Source organism: Trifolium pratense, linkage group LG4 (assembly GCF_020283565.1).
Source record: "Trifolium pratense cultivar HEN17-A07 linkage group LG4, ARS_RC_1.1, whole genome shotgun sequence".
Classification (NCBI taxonomy): Eukaryota; Viridiplantae; Streptophyta; class Magnoliopsida; order Fabales; family Fabaceae; genus Trifolium; species Trifolium pratense.
The window spans coordinates 31,550,604-31,571,043 of NC_060062.1; the positions used below are offsets into that span (position 1 = coordinate 31,550,604).

Genomic DNA, 20,440 nt, shown 5'->3' on the forward strand with positions numbered 1-20,440 from the left:
GTACATGATCCACTCTCACAGCACCTGTAGTGATGAGCTCTCTCACTGTGCTGTGCTTTCTTCTAATTTGACGTCTTTTACCGTTATAAAAACGATTCTCAATTTTAGCGATAGCTGCAGTACTATCACAATGGATCAAGACAGCAGGCATAGGTTTTTCCCATAAGGGAATCTCAGATAACAAGCATCTCAACCAGCTTGCTTCTTCACTAGCAGTTGCTAGTGCTATCATTTCAGACTCCATAGTGGACTGTGCCAAAATGGTCTGTTTCTTAGACTTCCATGATACAGCTCCACCGGCTATACTAAATATAAAGCCACTAGTAGCTTTGGAATCATCTGACAGGGTGTTCCAATCAGCATCACTGTACCCTTCAAGTACAGCTGGAAATTTCTGATAGTGTAATCCGAGATTCATGGTCCTTTTCAGGTATCTCATGACTCTCTCAATAGCGTGCCAATGCTCATTACTGGGTCTGCTGGTAAACCTACACAAGAGTCCCACGACATAGGCGATGTCGGGTCTAGTACAATCAGTGGCATACCTAAGACTACCAATGATGCTCGCATATTCTGTTTGTCTTACGCTATCACCAGTGTTCTTAAACAGTTTTACACTGGGATCATAAGGTGTGCAGGCAGGTTTACAGTTAAAATAACCGTATTTCTTTAGGATCTTTTCCACATAGTGTGATTGATCTAGGGATATCCCCTTCTCAGACCTAGTGATTTTTATTCCAAGAATCACACTAGCTTCTCCGAGGTCTTTCATATCAAAGTTGTTACTCAACATTGATTTCACATTATTTATGGCAGAAAGGTTTGAGCCAAATATCAACATGTCATCTACATAGAGACATATTATAGTGCAAATGTTGTCATCACTTTTATAGTAAATGCATTTGTCACTCTCATTGAGTCTGAACCCATTCAGTATCATTAAGTTATCAAACTTTTCATGCCATTGTTTCGGAGCTTGTTTAAGACCATACAGAGATTTATCTAACTTGTAGACCTTAGTTTCTTGTCCATGTATAACAAACCCTTCGGGTTGTTCCATATAGATTTCTTCTTCTAAGTCACCATTTAAAAAAGCAGTTTTAACGTCCATTTGGTGTACAATTAAGTTATAAATAGCTGCTATTGAAATAAGTACTCGAATGGACGTTATTCTAGTGACTGGTGAAAATGTGTCGAAGAAATCTATATTTTCTCTTTGTCTAAAACCTTTGGCTACAAGGCGAGCCTTGTATTTTTCAACCGTGCCGTCGGGTTTTAGTTTCTTTTTCAAAATCCATTTGCAACCAATTGGTTTGCAGCCGGGAGGTAAGTCTACTAAGTGCCATGTTTTGTTAGATTCTAGAGAATCCATCTCATCATTAATAGCTTCTTGCCAAAGATCTGCATCCATCGATGACAAGGCTTCTTGAAGATTTGTCGGATCTTCATTCAAAGTAAAGGTCGCATAGTCTGGACCATAGTCTTTAGCAACTCTTACACGTTTGCTTCTACGAAGTTCATTTTCTACTTCGTCATTGCTATCATCATTTGGTATCACTGGTAAGTGACTCGACTCAGGAATATTATCCTGTTTAGTGCCCCCACTATTTCTTGATTTAAAGGGAAATTTATTTTCATAGAAATCTGCATCATTAGATTCTATGATCACTTTTTCATTTAGGTCGAAGAACCTATATGCTTTACTGTTTGCTGCGTAACCAATGAATACACATTCATAGGCTCTACTAGCGAGTTTAACTCGCTTCGGGTCCGGTTTACGGACATAGGCTAGACATCCCCAAGTTCTTAAATAAGACAAGTTTGGTTGTCTTTTCTTTAATATTTCATAAGCAGATTCGCTTCTTTTAGATTTGGGAATTCTATTCAAAACAAAGCAGACAGTCAAAATTATTTCCCCCCACCAATGTTTAGCGGCACCAGAATTTAACATAATAGCAACAACTAATTCAGTAAGAGTTCTATTCTTTCTTTCTGCTTTACCATTCATTTCAGGGGAATATGGTGCAGTCGTTTCATGTATAATTCCGTGTTGTTTATAAAAATCATTAAATAAACTAGAATTATATTCGGTTCCCCTATCACTACGAAGTCTCTTGATTTTCGTATTAAATTGATTTTCTATTTCTTTCACAAAAATTTTGAACATATCAAAAGCATCACTTTTATTTTTCATTAAATAAACAAAAGTATAATCTGAACAATCATCAATAAAAGTGATAAAATAACGTTTGTTATTCCTAGTCATGGTTCCATCTAGTTCACATATATCAGAATGTATAAGGTCCATTGGTTCAGATTCTCGTATTACTGATTTATGTTTGCTCTTTGTTATTTTTGCTTGACTACAAAATTCACATTTTTCTATTTCATTAAAACTAAGTTTAGGAATTAATCCTAAGTTACTAATATTCAAGATTGAGCGTTTATTAACATGACAAAGTCTAGAATGCCAAATATTAAAATCACACAAAGAGTAAACAGAAGGAGAAATTTTATTAATAATAAATTCATCAACATTCAGCTTAAACATGCCATCAGAGGCGTACCCTTTCCCAATAAAAATACCATTCTTAGTGATGGTGTACATATCAGCCCCAATAGTTTGATTAAACCCAGCCTTATTTAAGAGGAAACCAGAAACAAGATTCTTCTTCATCTCAGGAACATGAAGGACTTCCTTCAAGATAAGAGTTTTTCCAGATGTGAACTTCAGAACAACATCTCCAACACCAGCAACATCAGATGTATGAGCATTACCCATCTGCACCTTCTTATTTTCAGCATTCGTGTATGTTTTAAACATAGCACGATCATAACAGACATGGCGGGTAGCGCCAGTATCTATCCACCATCCATCAGTACCACCGACCATATTAATTTCGGTGATCATAGCAGCATATGGCTCATCAGCCACATTCACATTAATATGTGCAAGATTAGCCGGTTTAGGCCTCTTTGGATTTCTGCACTTCTTTGATATATGACCTGTTTTCCAGCAATTGAAGCAATAAAAAGGCTCAACAGCGTCATTTCTAGGAGGTGGTGGTTGCTGTTGTTGCTTAGCAATATGGCCCCTAACCGGGTTACCATTCTTAACTCGGTTTTGAATGCGGCTCTGATTCTGATTTTTCAAAGGTTTGCCCGTAGGCTTCAGAGCTGCACCGAATTTCTTTTTATTGGTGTTAGAAACAACCAATATCTTTTCTTCCTCTTTCATATCTTGTTTCCGAGATTCTTCTTCTATACGAAGACGGGTAATCAGACCCTCAATGGAAAATTCCTTTGTCTTATGACGGAGCTGATTCTTAAAGTCTTTCCAACTGGGGGGCAGCTTATCAATAATGACAGAAATTTGAAACTGCTCATGTAAAGGCATACCTTCGGTTATTATTTCATGAGCAATCTTCTGCAGTTCATGTGACTGCACTTCCACTGACCTTTCATCAACCATCTGGTATTTCAAATACCTACTCACAGCATACTTCTTCACTCCAGCTTCCTCTGTATCATACTTCTTACTCAGAGCCTCCCACACATCACTGGCTGTATTATAGGTTCTGTAATAATCATACAGATCGTCCTCCAATCCATTAATGATATAGTTTTTGCAAACATAATCATTATCAATCCAGAGCTGCGCTTTCTATTTCTAGAGGATGCAGTTTTGCAGTTTTGATCCAAAGGTTGAAACTGTTGCGATGTATAGAATTACAGTTGAGGTGAAATGTTTTGACTTTTGATGAGTTGGGTGAAGAGCATGACTGTATTGACGAAGCAAGGGAAGGCCTGTTTACTGAAGGATTCATCGTCAAAGTGGAGAGTTGTGAGTAATTTGAAGAGTGACGTCCACCGCTTCGAAAGAATGGTGGTAGTAAAAGCGAGTTTGGTTGGAAGAAAAGAGAGTATGTAACAGAGTATCTCATCTGGTAAATTGCTGATCCTATCAATGGCTGCCGAGTTCTCCATCGTCGGGAGAGAAAGTGCCGTAATGAGTTTAGCACTCTGGAAAATTGTTAGAGTTGGAAAGTAAATAAGGAATTTTTTCAATATTGTTAAACCTAAGTTTAGGATCGGTAGTCTTATTTTGGTTTGAGCGGCAAATAAGATTTGTTTTTATTTTTTTCTTTTTGCTGAGACTCAAATATGATTTGTTTTTACGTGAAATAGAAAAATACATAAAAAGTCATGGAAGTTGGTTTTATAATTTACCGTAGAAGCTATTCTCTAAATTTTGCTATACCCCGTAAAAATAAATATTTTTTTCGGGTACGTATAATCACAATTTTAACCCTATTACTGCACTTGAAAAAATTTAAATATTAATTAAATATTTTTTTTTTTGTAATTTCATACTTATAAACAAATTCAATCGCGTTAATTTTTTTATTTGTGTTTTTCTTCTTTGTATGTTTTCTTTCTTTCTACAATATTTGATAATTTTTTTTAAATCTAATATATTAATTTTTTGGAGAATTTGAAACAAGCTTCTATAAGGGCAGGGACGGATCCAGGAATCTATAAAATGGGGGGCCGAAATAATTAAATAATAAAAATTAAATAAATCATAATAATTATAATAGTACTTAAATATGCTTAATAAAAAATAAAAAATACATTAAATTGTTTATCTAAATTGTACACGATATTGTTCTATATTATAAAATTCATCAACAACTGAACCGTATTAATTAGTTTGAAATTCATTTTCTATCTTATTTCTCAACCTATTTTTCACAATCTTCATATAGCAAGAAAATAATTTTTCACTTATAGCAAACAATCAGAATTAACTTAATTGAATTTGAACTTTTTTTTTGGGTGAAGAATTGAATTTGGACTTTAATAGTGTATAATATATATTATCAAAATATTTTAAAGTAAATTGTTACAATTACTATATTGTGGGTGCATGTTTTGCACCAAACGGTCGTTACTAATCTTTTACCACATCTCTCAAATATCAATTTATGTAGTATGTATCAATAACAAGTATATTATGAAGAAAAAAAATATGACAAGAGGGGGGGGGGCCTCAGCCCCTACTTGCCCCCTTATGTCCGTCCCTGTATATGGGTGTCCTATTTTGGAGAATTTGAAAACTTACATTTACTATATAGAACAAGACCAGGGTAATGTTAGGGTTACAACCTTATCCAATTTGATCATGGCCGATATAGTTGCATCTGAGGTTCCCTTTAGAACAATTTATAATGTTCAGATTTTAAAACTCACGGTAAGCTACTGAATTTTCATATGGAATATATTCACATTCAATTTCATTAGCAATATGGGACTTACATTGCAATCAACCCTAACATATAAATCAATCGAAATTAACAATCATATTCTATGAAACTTGAATTAAGCAAACTAGTAACAAGAATATAATTGAAAAGAAATAAACAAAACTGAATAATATAATAACCTCAAGGTCTTGGAGAAATTCTCTTACAGTAGATCAACCTTAGTGGTTTAGCAAGTCATGGATTACTATAGAATACAATAATTTTCATGGAAACTGAATTGAATAAAATATAAGAACTGAAGCTCTATTTATAAGCTTTTTCTACTTAAAAGTTACGCACCATCGTGGCACGATAGGCCTTCCTTGTTCTGCAAGTATTTCTGTTTCTTAAAAGTTAATCTTCCTTCTCATCGTGGCACGATGGAGACTTCAAAATTGGCTTTTGGCTTCAACATTAGAGTTGTAGCTCTTTATCTTAGCTTTTCGATACTCGTAGCTCCAGTTATATCTTGTAGAGTGAGAAGAGGTCAAAAACTGATGTTTATTCATGAAATAACTAACAAAAACAAAATAAAAGCAAAACTAAACTAAACTAAGGAAGAAGATGGAAAGACGAAGATGAAATAGGGATAATAGGAAAATGAAGAGAAAAAGAAAAGGAAGACATGCCACATCACACATTTGTAGTCCATGTCAGCACTGTTAACGGCAACATAAAACGGAGAGACGAAATAGATTGACGTATGTCAAACTCAAGGACATTTTAACTATTTCGAAAAACTCAGAGATGAATTTGATTAATGAATGAAAATTTACGGATATTTTGCTTATTTATACATTTAATTTAATTTTTTTTACTTAATACATTTAATTTTTATTTATATACAGGGGCAAATATATTTTGTTAAACCAAGAATAAAACAAAAATAAACTGACTTTTTTATATAACAAAATAATTTACCTTTTTTTTTTTTTATAAGCCAAAGAAATTGACCTTTTAAAAATAGCAATCTGTATTTGTCTATTTGAAAAGGGTTAAACCTCTGATCGATCAAAACCTAATTTTCTTTCTTTTCATTCTACCACAAGAAAATCCATCGTCAAAAAAAATGTCACCGACGATAAAGAACTCTGTAGACGTTGATAGAATCAGCAACTTACCTGATGATTTATTATGTCACATACTCTCTTTTCTCCCAACTAAACTTTCACTCACAACCACCGTTCTCTCCAAAAGGTGGACCCCACTCTGCAAACTAGTCACCTCTCTCCACTTCGAAGAAGAATCAGTTCATGACGTAAAGGTCTTCCATGGCTTCTGTCGGTTTGTGGACGCAGTCATGCTCTCAACCCAACTCATTAAAACAATTTACATTATGTGTAAGTTTAGAACAATGCCTTTGCCGCTAAGTATTTTCAGTTTTCGCACACTTGTGGTTCTTAAATTGAAGAGAATAAAGGTGGTTGCTGATATCTCTGTCGATCTTCCCTCTGTTAAAACTCTTTATTTGATTCACATTTATTTCAAAAATAAGGACAATCTCAACAAGCTTCTTAATGGGTGTCCTATTTTGGAGAATTTGCAAACTCACATTTACTATATAGAACAAGACCTGGGTCATGTTAGGCTTAAAACCTTATCCAATTTGATCACCGCCGATATAGTTGCATTTGATGTTCCTTTTAGAACAATTTTTAATGTCCAGATTTTAAAACTCCAGGTAAGCTACAATATTTTGGTATTTTTTGAATCGGCTAAATTTTATTAATGGACAAGAAGTATGAGAGAGGCAAAGTGATGAAAACACTTTAACCAATCAAAACAATTTCATTTGTATATGTAACTTGTTTTTGTGTTTCGAACTTTTTATTGTTTGTAGATGAAGAGCAGGCTTTCAGAGGTAGATTCATATTGCAAAGACTTTCCTGTATTTCGAAACTTAATCAACCTTTCCTTATACTTTTGTTATTTTCGACACTGGGATGATGTAGCTGAAGTTTTCCAGTATTGCCCCAAGCTTCAAATCCTTGATATTTTTAAGGTTTCTTGAGTTTGTGGATTGATTTTCTTTCTTCTTTTCATCGTGTGTTTCACCAATCTCGTTTTATAAATCTTATTTTTTTCGTGTTTTTCAGTTGGCAATCGACCAACATTTCCCCATAAACTGGAAGTACCCAAATTCTGTTCCTGAATGCATTTCGTCTCACCTTAGATCATGTACTATAAACTATGAAGGTTGGAATGATGAACTTCAATTTACAAAATATATTTTGCAAAATGCGCAACTTTTAGAGGTCATGAAGGTCTACACTGGTCAATTCGCTTATCCCAATCCATTATATCCAGGGCCAAATCGGCGTCCTTTAGAAGAACTAACCTTGTGCCCAATTCTTTCCCCTAAATGTAAACTTTTAATCGATTCTTGATATTTGAAGAACATTGGATTGTCTCGTCGTAAAAATGAACATGAGGCAAGTGACAGTTCTAAATTTGAGATTCAACTGCCATTATTATGGTACTATATTTTATTATTGCAAAGTTATAAGCCAAAGTTTTGCTATATAGTCTAATATACTATTAGTAGCCATCTTAATTTGTCTTTGTTTTCAGCAACTGATGATACAATTATGTTGTGTTTTGTTATTACCTTATGTTGAACTATATATATGTTTACCTGTATTGGAGTACTTTGTGATGCGATGCTATTTGTTTCTCTTATGAATGAATTTTTATTTCAGTTATATATATATGTGATTTTCAATCCTATTTATATATGTCTTCATATGTCTTGATTTTATCCTCGAACCGTGTGAATGCACAAATTTCTTCATATGTCTTGATTTTATCCTCCAAATTAGGCATGGCAATGGGGCGGGGCGGAGACGGGTTTTGTCCTCCCCAAACCCAAACCCGTAAAGTTTGGGTTTTCCCAAACCCATTTCAAATTCTAGCGGGGATAAAAATGATAACCCCAAACCCATACCCAACGGGGATCGGGTATCCCCATCGGGTTTCGGGTATCCCCATTACGCCTCTTTTCACATGAATTTAGATTCTTTTTTTGTATTTTTTTATTAAAAAAAAAGTTAAATGTCCAAAATTATTTTCTCTCAACAATATTTTTTTAAATAAAAAAAAAAAAATAGAGAAAATGGTTTGTTTAATACTCAAATTAAAAATAAAAAATAAATATAGGAATGTAATTTAAGAGATTGTTTAAACGTTTCTAATTTAAAAGAGATGAAATCTAATTTTTAGTATAAGCGGGGCGGGTTCGGGGACAAATTCGGGGTGGGTATTAAAGTACCCATTACCTGCGGGTATGGGTTTTATTGTCATGCCTACTCCAAATCAAGGAGATGTGAATATGGGGTTGGAGGTCCAAGGTTCAAGTCCAGGCAAGGAGAAAAACTAACATATCAATGTAATATACTAACAACTAACAATTTGCCATTCAAAATAAAAATAAAAAATGTGAATATCACATTAAAGAGAAAGAGAGAGAACTTCATCTAGTGCACTTCATAGTGTGCCAACCACAATCATGGGATTGATAAATGGCCACAACAGAAAAATATTAAAGTTAGCAATACATTGAAATGCGAGGAATGAAGTTCCTTTAGCATCTGCTAATAGTAGAACAACATGTCTTAAAGAAACGTTGCAAGAGGTTCTACATTTCAATGCTGCCTCATTGTTCTCATTATATCCTGCAGGGAGCATGCTTTGTGACAGTTACAGCATTTGACTACACTCCAAAGTAATAATATCTGAAGTTCTGAAGTTGAAGTGCTTCTTGCAAGACTCGATATATATGCTCTTCAAAGATTTGTTTTGGGATCTGGTTTTAAATTGCGGCCGCGGATGCGGTATCGGTCACGATCGTTGTAGTTGCGGTTATTGCGGTTGCTGCAACACGCATTGCAGTTGTTGCGGCGAGAAATCAATTTATTTTCCACAAACTATATCAATACATATTGCAAATTGTTTCAGGAAGAATATCACCACTCCTGATAAAGTTTTTAACGGAGGATAATCAATTTATAATTAGCTTGATTTTGGGCATGGATTCATAATTAGCATTTTATAATTATTAATTTTTTTCAAAAAGGCTTGAATTTCGCTGCGAAATCGCTAGGAATATGTTGATCAAGTAGTCAATTTGAGTTTGATCCTAATTATCTGTTGAAAGTGAATTATCTTAGGTTTGCCTTTGAAGATAAAACATCCTAGATAGTTGAATGGTATAGAACTAGAAATTGAATTCATTGTTGTCGATAGAATCAATCATTCATGCATTTGAGAAAGTCGGATGGTTCGCAATAAAATAGATTATTGCTTTTATTTTACAATTTAAAATACTGAACTTATATTTGAGCCGGCTGTTCTCGACGATATCTCAAATGCGTGAATTGGTCATTCATGGACTACAAAAGGAACGCGGCAATTAGAACTATAGGAGTATAACCCCAGCATAATGGATAGCCTAGTCACCATTGTAACCAACATAAAAGGTCAATCAGGAGAGGCAGTGGAATACTCGGTATCGGCCTAGAGAGGTGGTGGAATAATACTCGACATCGGCCTGGAGAGGCGGTGGAATAATACTCTACATCAGCCTGGAAAGGCGGTGGAATAATATTCAACATCGACCTGAAGAGGCGGTGGAACAATACTCGGGTTACTTGTGAAACAACAACTTCATTGTGAGAATGCGGAAGTGCTAGTGTGTTTAAGTCGTGGACTTTGGATGCTCCGATGTGTTTTGAAGAAGGAGTACTTTTGAATCCTAGAGCTAGTTGAAGGTGGAGTTTGTTCATCTTGGAGACAGGAAAGCATAAGGTTCAAGATATGGTTTTCAATTTGTCTTACAAGGTTTGACAATTGTGGTTGTTTCTTTGTTACATGATGTGAGGTATATTCTTGAACTTAAATGCAAAGATAGTTGGTTCTACTATTGGTTATGCATTTATTACTAGTTGTGATTCTCATGATGTGGATAAGTTGTAGAATTTCGGTTGGTAGTTAGTGACATTGGTTGGTTTTAGTTGAAAAGTTTTACGTTATAAGGTGGAAGATATAGTGGATATACCGGTTTGAGGCTTTGGTGGAGAAAACTTGGTTTGAGGTGAAGGTACACCAAAGTGGTATGTTTATGGAGATCTTGTGTGGAAGCAATGGTGATCAAACTTGGTAACTTGTAGGACTATTGGAGGTAGTTGGATGCAAGGAGAGTTTGATATTGCGGCTTGTGGAACCACCTAAAATTTCAAGGTTGGTTGGAGGCAAGCAAATCTTCAAGAGTACGGAAAGCTACAATCCGGGGTTTGAAGAGGGTATGGTTTAGCTTGTGCATTGTCCTAAAATTCCAAGGTTGGGCAAGCAAATCTTCAAGAGTACGGAAGGCATTCCGGGGATTGAGAAGGTGTGGTGAGGCTTGTAGGATTATTCTAAAATTCCATGGATAGTCGGAAGCAAGCGTTTTTTCGGGAGTACGGAAAGGAACATTCTGGAAGCAAGGATTACCTCTTTTTTCATCACATTCATACTCTTGAATTGATGAAAGCTGTATCAGCTTCAATTGCATAAACATGAAAAGTTTTATTCTGTTTTGTGTTTCTTAAACCAGTTTTCAATGCTTGAACCATAGTTTTTAGCTCCAACATCAACATCACAATATACAATTTATGTTCTTCATATACTTTATATCAATCATTGAAGATGCAGACTTTATGTTCTTTACAAACGCATGAATGTATGAAAAAGTTGAAGAAGAATAAGAGGAAAAAGATAAAGAAATGGGGAAAAAAATTACTGTCATTTTGGTCCTTTGCCATTTCATTAGGCCATTTGTCCAACTAATGCTTACTCAGCGTGTCACGCGTCTCCAAAAAAATGTCACATTAGTGTTTTTTAATTAATTTAACTGTTAATTTTAACGTCAGTGACCAAAGTGACTAACGGATTGCAGAGTCAGAGACTATTTTATATTTTTTCTTCCGTCAAGGACCATAATGACTGCGAGTTGCACATTGAGGGACCAAAATAACTATTTCCCTTATTTTCCATATAAAATTTCGAAAATAAGATGCATTGATAATGTAAAATTATTTTAAACTGTTATTCAATATCAACCATATATTCTGTCGAATCATCTCGACTACACTCTACTTTAACGATATGATTCTAAAGAATAATTAATACTTTATCCGTACCAAATTATAAGTTCTTTTAAAAAAAAATTGTGTCAAATTATAAGTCGCTTTATAATACAATTAAACATGTCAATTAGACGCTATAAAATACTCCTACCATTAGGTTTATAAATCCAAGTTCATCTAACAAGAATATTGAAACTATTAGATCGAACGTCATTATCGTGTTGGAATCTGACCACTCCACTTTATATGTATAAGTGTCTGTTTGGTTCCGCGTTCGAAACCAATAGACGTGCGTTTCTCATGTTTCAACGTGGTTTCTCTATTTTGAAATATGTTTGACTATTTCTTTCAAAATCAATTATGTGTTGCAAACTCAATTCTCTGAGAAGATACAATTCCCAGCTTCCACGTTAAGTTCCAAAATCAATTCATCATTTACTTTTAGTTGACTATTAAATAACTCGTTTTCTTCCTTTATTGCCCTCTTAACTGCTATCAATCTGTGCTCAAGAGAAGAAGGGATGATAATATCATAATACCCAGCCGCCGTGCATTACTTCAGTGCCTCCTTTTCTTAATTTGTTCAGCCGCCATGTATAAGGAAATTGACCGCTAGGTTAGAGAAGAAAGAGTAATTGGGCTCCAAAAGCCCATTTGTTTTCTTATTATTTTTATAAAAAAACTAAAATAAAATTAGTTTTATATAAAAAAAACTAAAAAAGATGATAGTTTTATTAAAATATTTTAATTTTTAATTTTTTAAACTAATAAAAATGTATCATGTTGATTTTTTATTTTTTTATTTCGAAACAAACTATGTTAATTCTAGTAAATAAAGTACACATATTAAAACTCATTTTGGTAATTATACATCTAAAAGTCATTTCGATTCAATTTATCCAAACAACATTAAATGTTCAGAATCACACCCAACTCGCCTTTAACCAACATCAATTCTATCAAACTGAATTCTGCCAGAATCAATTATTTTTTACGCCAAATCAAACACACACTAAGTTTTCAATGACTTACTATTTTCTCTATGAAAAAAAAACTCCTAATATGATTAGAGTGTCATTTAAAATTGGAAAGAGTCCGTGAGTGAATTTTTTTTTGAAATACCCCTGTACCCACAAAACATCACCAAAATACCCTACCTGAGAAAAAAATTTCCAAAATACCTTACTTTTCCCTTGTGAGTGGAACGCGTCATCCAGCATGTGACGTCCATATGAAGAACGCGCCATTGGCAATGTAGCGTTCATAGGTTGAACGCGCCATCCAGCATGTTGCGTTCAATTGATGTTTGTTTTTTCGTTAATGAGGGAGAATGAGAGAAAGAAGATATATAAGGGTTTTAAATTTAAGGGTATGAGGGTTAGGGTTTTTAAGGGTTATGAGGGTTAGGGTTTTAAAGGGTTATGAGGGTTAGGGTTTGGGTAAATTTTTTTATTTTAAAATTAATTAAAAAATTATAGAAAAATAATATTAATTTATATAAACACATGTAGCAAAAAAAAATTACTTTTTGGAATATTTTTTTTAGGGTTTAGATGGGGTTTGGAGTTTTTTTTTTTTTTAAAAAAAATTTAATGGTGTTTGTGTTTGTCGATCAAAAGTTCTTACGTGGTGTGTGTTAGCTTTTTCCATTTCCTTTGTAAGCCGATCTTGGCAAGCTTCTGTAAATTGCTGACCAGATTGTAACACATCTGCTGATTGAGTGGCTCTTCTTTGAAATAGGTCGACGCACTTATAGAAAGTTGATTCGACCAAAGATGTGATGGGCTCTTTGTGGATACCTTTAAACACTGAATTCATTGACTCGACAAGGTTGCTTGTCATGTGTCCCCACCTACAACCTTCATCGAACGCTTGAGTCCACTTCACTACGGGGATATTATCAACCCACTCCGGGTCATAATTGTAACAATTGTCCATACGCTTCTGGGCCCTCCAATTAACTAGCACTTTTTGTATTGTATGATATTTTTTTTATTTTGGTTGGTTGGTTTTGTATTGTATGATATATTATTATCAAGTAATTTTTTTTCATTGTCATTTGTGTTACATTTACTTCAATTGAGGGGCATTACACAAACACCATTAAATTTTAAAAAAAATTAGTCCCACACCCGTGCGATGCACGGGTATTATGTGGTATTTTATATTGTAATGTTGAAAAATCATTCGTATAAATTGAAACAATAAGTATTATGAAAATTATAATAATAACATCAACAACAACAAAATAGTAATAATAAAAAAGTGATGTAAATATAAGATAGATATTAAAGATGTGTTTATACATTTCGAAAAGATTACAATGGATCTTATTGCATCTACCAAAATAAGTTGGTAATCCATAAATTTTCATGTCGCTATGAAAACGGTTTGTGGTCATACTTATACACTGTGCATTTGATTCTTAATTGGACACTATAATTCAATATATAGTATAAAAGATTAATCAGTGCGTATAATTTAGTAAAACCTATTATTATTAGTTGAGTGGGTGAATAATGAAAAGTCACAGGCATATAAATATAGGCATATGAAAAAGTGTATAGAGATGACAATGATGTAAGTAGAAGTGATGTGACATTATTGAGTGGTTTAATTGGATATAAGTGACTGACGTGGATTATAGTTAGATTAGTGGTTGCACAACTATCTAGGAATTATATATATAGATGTTTATACATTTAAAAAACTTATCTAGACACTTACCCGTGCGATGCACGGGTCTTTTGCGCTATTTTATACTATAACGTCAAAAAATTATTTGTATAAGTAGTAAATTTAAAATTGAAACAATAGGAGCAAATATATTAATTTGAAACTTATTGGAGTCTTCATTATCTCTTACCAAAAAATTACTACATTATCGAATTTGACATTTATATTAATTTGAAACTTATTGGAGCAAAGATAAATCAGCTTAACTCATACTCAAATATCGAATATGATAAAAATCATACAGGGCATAACAACCATTAGTAAATTTTATTTTATCTATTTTTTTACTAACATTAAAAAAGTAGTCCTAACAATCGACCAACTCCTTATATTTACAAAGATTGGACAAAAGATTATTAACAAAAACATTAACTATTTTGAAAAAAAACAATAAAATACACAAAATAATAAAATAACACAAAAAAATTAAAATGAATAATAACCCAAAACAATAATAATAATAATAATAATAATAATAATAATAATAATAATAATAATAATAATAATAATAATAATAATAATAATAATAATAATAATAATAATTACAATTAGTACCCCACATTAAATGAATGTAAGTGGATGACGTGGCTAAATGAAAAGTTTTCATTGGTTTGTGGATTAGGTTTAGATAAACAATTCCATAACTATCTAGGATTTATATATATCTTAATATAATAAAGGATCAGTGGTTTTGCAAGCCCCATTTTGAAACCCTAAATTCTTGTCCAATCAATCTCCTACATTTTTCCAGTTTGGCCAATCACATATTGCCACCTCTAGGTTTCCATTTCATCTAACCTAATTTGCTTGTCCTTTGTAACCCTAATGTTCTATCCAATAGTTAATTGACACTTATTATATGCATAGAAAATCACATGTTGGCAACTAGAAGCTTCTATATGGTTGCAATGATTCAGCCTGCATCAATTTTGTTGGACCTCTCCTTACACCAATTGGAAGGCTCCACTAAACACAAGATGACAGCATGTAAACTAACTGAATGAGAACCCAGATTTGATTCAGCCCACAGATTTCATCTCTCTGTTAAGAAAGAATCCCACCAATTCCGCAATCCTATACCCTCAACATTCTCAAACTCTTTCTCTCACCCTCCATCTCGTCCTTCACAACCACCACCACCACCACCACCTGTGAGGAGTGGCCGAGTGAGAGATTTTCCGGCGGGAGACAGAGAGTTTTGGCCGTGGAAGAGAGTTCCGATCGATATAGAGAGTTCCGGTGGCGTTTCGCGGTAACACGGAAAGATAAAGATAAAGATGCAGCAAATACCGGTAAGAATCGGCAGAAGGCTAGCGCTAGTCCTGGTACTCAAAAGGTGAATTTGTTTCTTAACTTATTTGAAAAAATTTTCATTTTGTATACATGTATTCAGAATATGGGAAGGAAAGAAAATTTCCATTTTCCATTTGCTTTTTTTGTTGGTTTCCTTTTTGAACATGCTCCTTCAAATCAATCAAGCTGAATAGAAGTCAGCGTAGGAATTTTTTGTTTAGGAAAAAAAGAACATTGCCAATTTTAAATTAGGTGTTAAATAGATTAAAAATAATGTTTGATAAAATTGTTTAGGATTTTATTTCTTAGTTTGTAATTGGTTTTTCAAATTTCACTGCTATGCAGAAGAGAAAATTGGCCGACATGTTAGGATCACAATGGAGTAAGGCGGAGCTTGAACGTTTCTATGATGCTTACCGTGAATACGGGAAAGATTGGAAGAAGGTTAGTTATAGTTTCTTAGTAATAATGTGTTTTTTATTGAATACAGGTTAAAAATCAAGTCTCGCCCTCAGGTTTTTGTCTAATAAGTTATAGATGATCTATATATGTAGTAAATACTGCTAAAGTTTCTATGGAAAGTCGAAGGATCGTGACATTGTCTGGTTTTGTGAATCTACCTTCTTTAATGCACTGCTAATAGAAGTTTTATCATGTCATTATCTTCTTGATTATGAATGATGACAAATTTAATAAATTTGATTGATGGAACAATGACAAATTTAAAAGTTTGAAACAATTTTTAGTGTTTTAATAAGTATGAAACAATTTCTTTCTCATAGTAAATAATCTCTTTTATTGTTATAGGTAAAAGATGATTTGTTGAGTATGTATCAGAGAAGGTAGACCTATATGAAGGCATGGATGAAGAATTTAGAAAAATATTTGAGAAGTTTAGTTTCACTGATGTCGCTGCTTCGGAGGTAATGAATTGGTCTTAATTGTCTTTTTCTCATTGCAACTTCTTTGTTTTATTGTTTTGATTAAAGGTTTTCTATTGTACTACTAGGAAACTGATAAGAATTAGGTTTTCTGTTGATAAAGCTTACCAGACTGTTGGCGTGCCTTTTGAAGTGCTTTGTGCTGTTAATAAGACTGAGAAAGTCGAAGAAGTTGCTCCTGAGGTTAGTCATATCTGAAAATTGCGTAGTTGTTGCGTTGATTTTCTCTCGGCATTTATATTTTGGAGGATTCAGTATCATCTTTGAATTTTGTTGTGTATTTAGATTATTGCAGCTGCTAGAGATGTCCAGGAAAAGACGGAAATTTGTGCACCTTTTGACATTCTTCCTTTGGATTCTGCTGGGGCTTCTCAGCCTATTATGCAGCTTGGAGAGGTATCATTTCTGCCGTGATTCATGTGGAGTCCGTTTAGTGTTTCGAATTAATTACACTCATTTCCTTGCCTTTGTTTACGTGTTTAATAGATTAATTACACTCATTTCCATGAAAATTACTTACCATTTTTATTTTACTGCAGCGCAGAGCACACAACGAAGGGAAAATGACTACTCTACCATAGAATCTGACATCAAAGGTACCCCATTCTGTTCAAAAATATTGAACTCAATAGCTAGAGTACTACTCTTTTGACTAACCATTATTCACTTTTGGAATTTTCACCTTAAGACATATACTATTAATAATTATAATTCATAAATTTTCCTCTCTGATTTTTATTTCTGGCCAAGAATTCGGGGGAATGTATTGCGTTGTTTTAATTGTGAAGTATGTGGTTTTCTATGCTTTGTTATTTTCCTGAGTTCTTAATTTTTGTTAAGCTGAATTTGTAAGTATCATACTTTGTAGTTCTGTAGTATCTGCCAGGCTTCTTAGGATTTTTGGCTGCAACATTGTTGAGCTTCTCCTGGTTGCTACAAGTAGAGAGCATCAAGGAAAAGTAAGCAATTTATTATAATTCAGGAATGACTCATTGAAAAAGTGGATTAATAACACTCTCATCTTCCAAATTAACATGCAATTTTCCATTGTAGGGTTATTTTCAAGTGTTGTTCTCTTGCATAGAGAGGTTGTTGTCTTCTCTAAATGTAGAAAAGCTGGTGCTCCCTGCTGTAGGGGATGCAGAGTCAATTTGGACTAAGAAATTAGGCTTTCACAAGATGAGCGAAGATCAGGTAAAGTTCATCTTCTACATTTTACTGGTTAACTAGGTAAGATAGTGATATCTTGAATGTTTCATCTTATTCTTTGTTTCAGAAAGTTTTTGGTGTTCATCCAATTTCAGACAATAATGATCAACTTAACTCAGCTTTGTACCTTCAAGTGAGCATTATTATTCAAGCACTCATCTTTGTGACAAGGTCAAGGAGTTGGTCTTATGTCGAACGCCTTGGCATGTTGCTTCTCTTTGCCTTCTTTGCAGCAGAGATGGTTAGTCTTACAATTTCAACGACTAAAATCCTGATTTACTCATTTAAAAAAAATGTTTCTCTAAACAAAAAACTTGTGATGTGAAATTAATCTTAAATTATATGTGGGAATTATTGAACTTAGGTGGCAACTCTCATTGCCGTGTATGCACACTAGGGATTTGCTAGAATCAATGGAATTGGTTGGAGATGGGCTGGAGTAATCTGGATCTTCACCGTTGTTACTTACATTCCTCTTGACGTCCTCATGAGGTCTAGGACAACATGATTGATAATAAGGTCTATATATAATACATTCTTAAAATCACCAAATTTCGTTTGTTTCATATTTCTTATGTATAGCACCTACACTTCAAATTGAATATATGTATCTGGTATCTGATATGTGTTAGATAGTGTCGGACACTACATATTTTCAATAATTCGTGTCTATGTCAGTGCTTTGGAATTTAATCTTATATGTGTCAATGCAATGATTTTGTGTTTGTCTTGATTGGTTTAGTCTGCTTTCACAACAAAGAAGGACTACTGAAGAGGAGAAAGAGAGGCACAATGGGCTACCGCTCAACACACCCTCCATGGTCTCAAAGTTACAGAAACTAAGAGCAACAACAGCCATCATGAAGACTTTGAAATTGCTGAACGAGCCAAGAGATGTGCCAAGGCTGCCAGGTACATTTATATAAATAAAATGCATCTTATTAATATGATAGTTAATTTTGGATTAGTAGTTGTAATTTTGATCAATATTATTATACTTAAAACTGTATGGTAGTGGATGTTCTAAGATAGTACAGTACACCATAAAAGAACAATCTTATAAGGCAAAGAACAATCTCATGGTTGACTACATAACACAGGTAAAGAACAATCTGGTCTGATGCTTTTGCTTGCTGTAGAATTTTATTTTGTACTCAGCATTTGCAGATTGGAATCTCATGGTTAATCATTCATTTATTCATAATTTTGTCTTTAATTGCAGATTAATTGGTGAAAGATCAGGATAATTATTCATATACATACATACATACATACATACATACATACATACTAACTGCCTACTTGAGCATGCATGCGCTGAAATTATAAGGTAACAAACAATCATACGCTCCATTCTGATTAAAGTAAGGGAAAATAATAGATGATTTATACTGATTTAAGTAACAAAAGTTATGCTTTTTAAGGAAGAGGAAATGAAATGATTTAGATATTAAAAATGTCAAAGTTTTGGGAAGTATACATTAACGATTGTTATTGTCTTTGCAACTTCTGTTTGATGCAGAACATGAATTGCAGTAAAATTTACTCCTTATTCTCTAGATGCTGGCTGATGCAGAGAAAGGAAAAGATTGTTCAATAGACTTGAGTTTGTGCTGATAACTGTGAAACATTTTCTTTGGTTTCTTTGTCTGATAATAATTTTCAATTTGCATATGATTTCCACGTTTGGTCTTCACTCCATTTTTCTACATCATCACTGAAGGGACATGTTGAACCTTTGGCTTTTTTTTTGTTGCAGAAACTTGATATATGTAATGGGTTGTCTGCTTAGTTCATTTTTGTTCCTTCAAGTGTTTGTACTTATGTGATGTTTGTTGATTTTGTTGTTTAGTTTGACCAACAATATTATTTTTGCTTCAATACATTTGTTTTATCATGTTGGATTTGTTTTGTATTTCTTAAAACTTTATCTTTCAGACCACTCTTCCATATATTGTTTAGGCGAGAATATAATTTGATGATTTAGAGATAATATATGTGGTTCTTTTTATCTTCATGGATTTGTGAAATGTGGTGTGGTAACAACTCTAATGGTACTCTTTCAGACCACTCTTCCAATTTCTCTATTTTTTCTTTGTTTCATTTTAGATTCTGTTCTTTATTTTGGATTTAAGTTTCACATGATATATTATACTAAAAGAAACTATTTTTTCCTTTGCATACCTTGCATTGATTTCTAATGTTCCTATTATGATAGATTTGTAAATTGGCAGAGATGAAGAAATCTCTTTCAGATTGCTTCTTTTTCGCAACAACGGCGGTAGCCTCCGACATAGAGGTAAGGACCGATAATTGACAAAGAATTTTCCGGCATCGTGTTGTTCAAGCAATGGTTCTGTTGGAATCACTGAAGAAGGAATCAAATCGTTAGATCTAGAGGTTAGAAAAATTGAATTTGAAGAATTGTTACTACTATAATTGTAATGTTTTTTCACTCATTATTATTCATGATTTCATTCTAATTTTTATTAAATTTATTGTAACGCATTAAACTTTCTATTTACATGTGGAGAGAGCACAAGTTGAAACGTCGACGTGTAATTGCCGTGAAGAAAAAACACGGAGGTTAGTTTTTGAAATTGCTGATTTATATTTTTCAGCATAGTCTCCATGTATATGAATTAGTGCAGAGCTGATTCTTCAATATGTTAATGTTAATTTTGTCTTGATTCATGTAATGTGGATTAATCTTTTTTTCCCTTAGAGTTTAGCATATGATTTTGTGTAAGGTTTTTGAATTAATTTTCAAATTTGGTCGTTTGATTTGTGAAGTTAAGTGGCACGTGTATTATATGTTGATGTTAATTTTAGC

General features: G+C 33.4%; 1 protein-coding gene and 1 pseudogene across 1 annotated transcript; both read left to right on the forward strand.

Annotated features, from left to right (window-relative positions):
- The first annotated feature begins 6,344 nt into the window (after positions 1-6,344).
- LOC123924593 (putative FBD-associated F-box protein At3g50710) lies at positions 6,345-7,834 on the forward strand. The gene is made up of 3 exons (XM_045977539.1): positions 6,345-6,987; positions 7,147-7,308; positions 7,403-7,834. Exons 1-3 carry the CDS (start codon positions 6,376-6,378, stop codon positions 7,691-7,693), a joined length of 1,065 nt encoding a protein of 354 aa, XP_045833495.1. The 5' UTR covers positions 6,345-6,375; the 3' UTR covers positions 7,694-7,834.
- Positions 7,835-15,215: 7,381 nt separating this feature from the next.
- On the forward strand, positions 15,216-19,488 carry LOC123923602 (annotated as a pseudogene).
- Positions 19,489-20,440: the final 952 nt, after the last annotated feature.

Bases quoted from the DNA above. Each gene is read 5' to 3' on its own strand.
- LOC123924593 (XM_045977539.1), top strand. From the start codon at position 6,376: ATGTCACCGACGATAAAGAACTCTGTAGACGTTGATAGAATCAGCAAC. The intron at 6,988-7,146 runs GTAAGCTACAAT...TATTGTTTGTAG, and splicing joins TCCAGATTTTAAAACTCCAG to ATGAAGAGCAGGCTTTCAGA. The intron at 7,309-7,402 runs GTTTCTTGAGTT...CGTGTTTTTCAG, and splicing joins AAATCCTTGATATTTTTAAG to TTGGCAATCGACCAACATTT.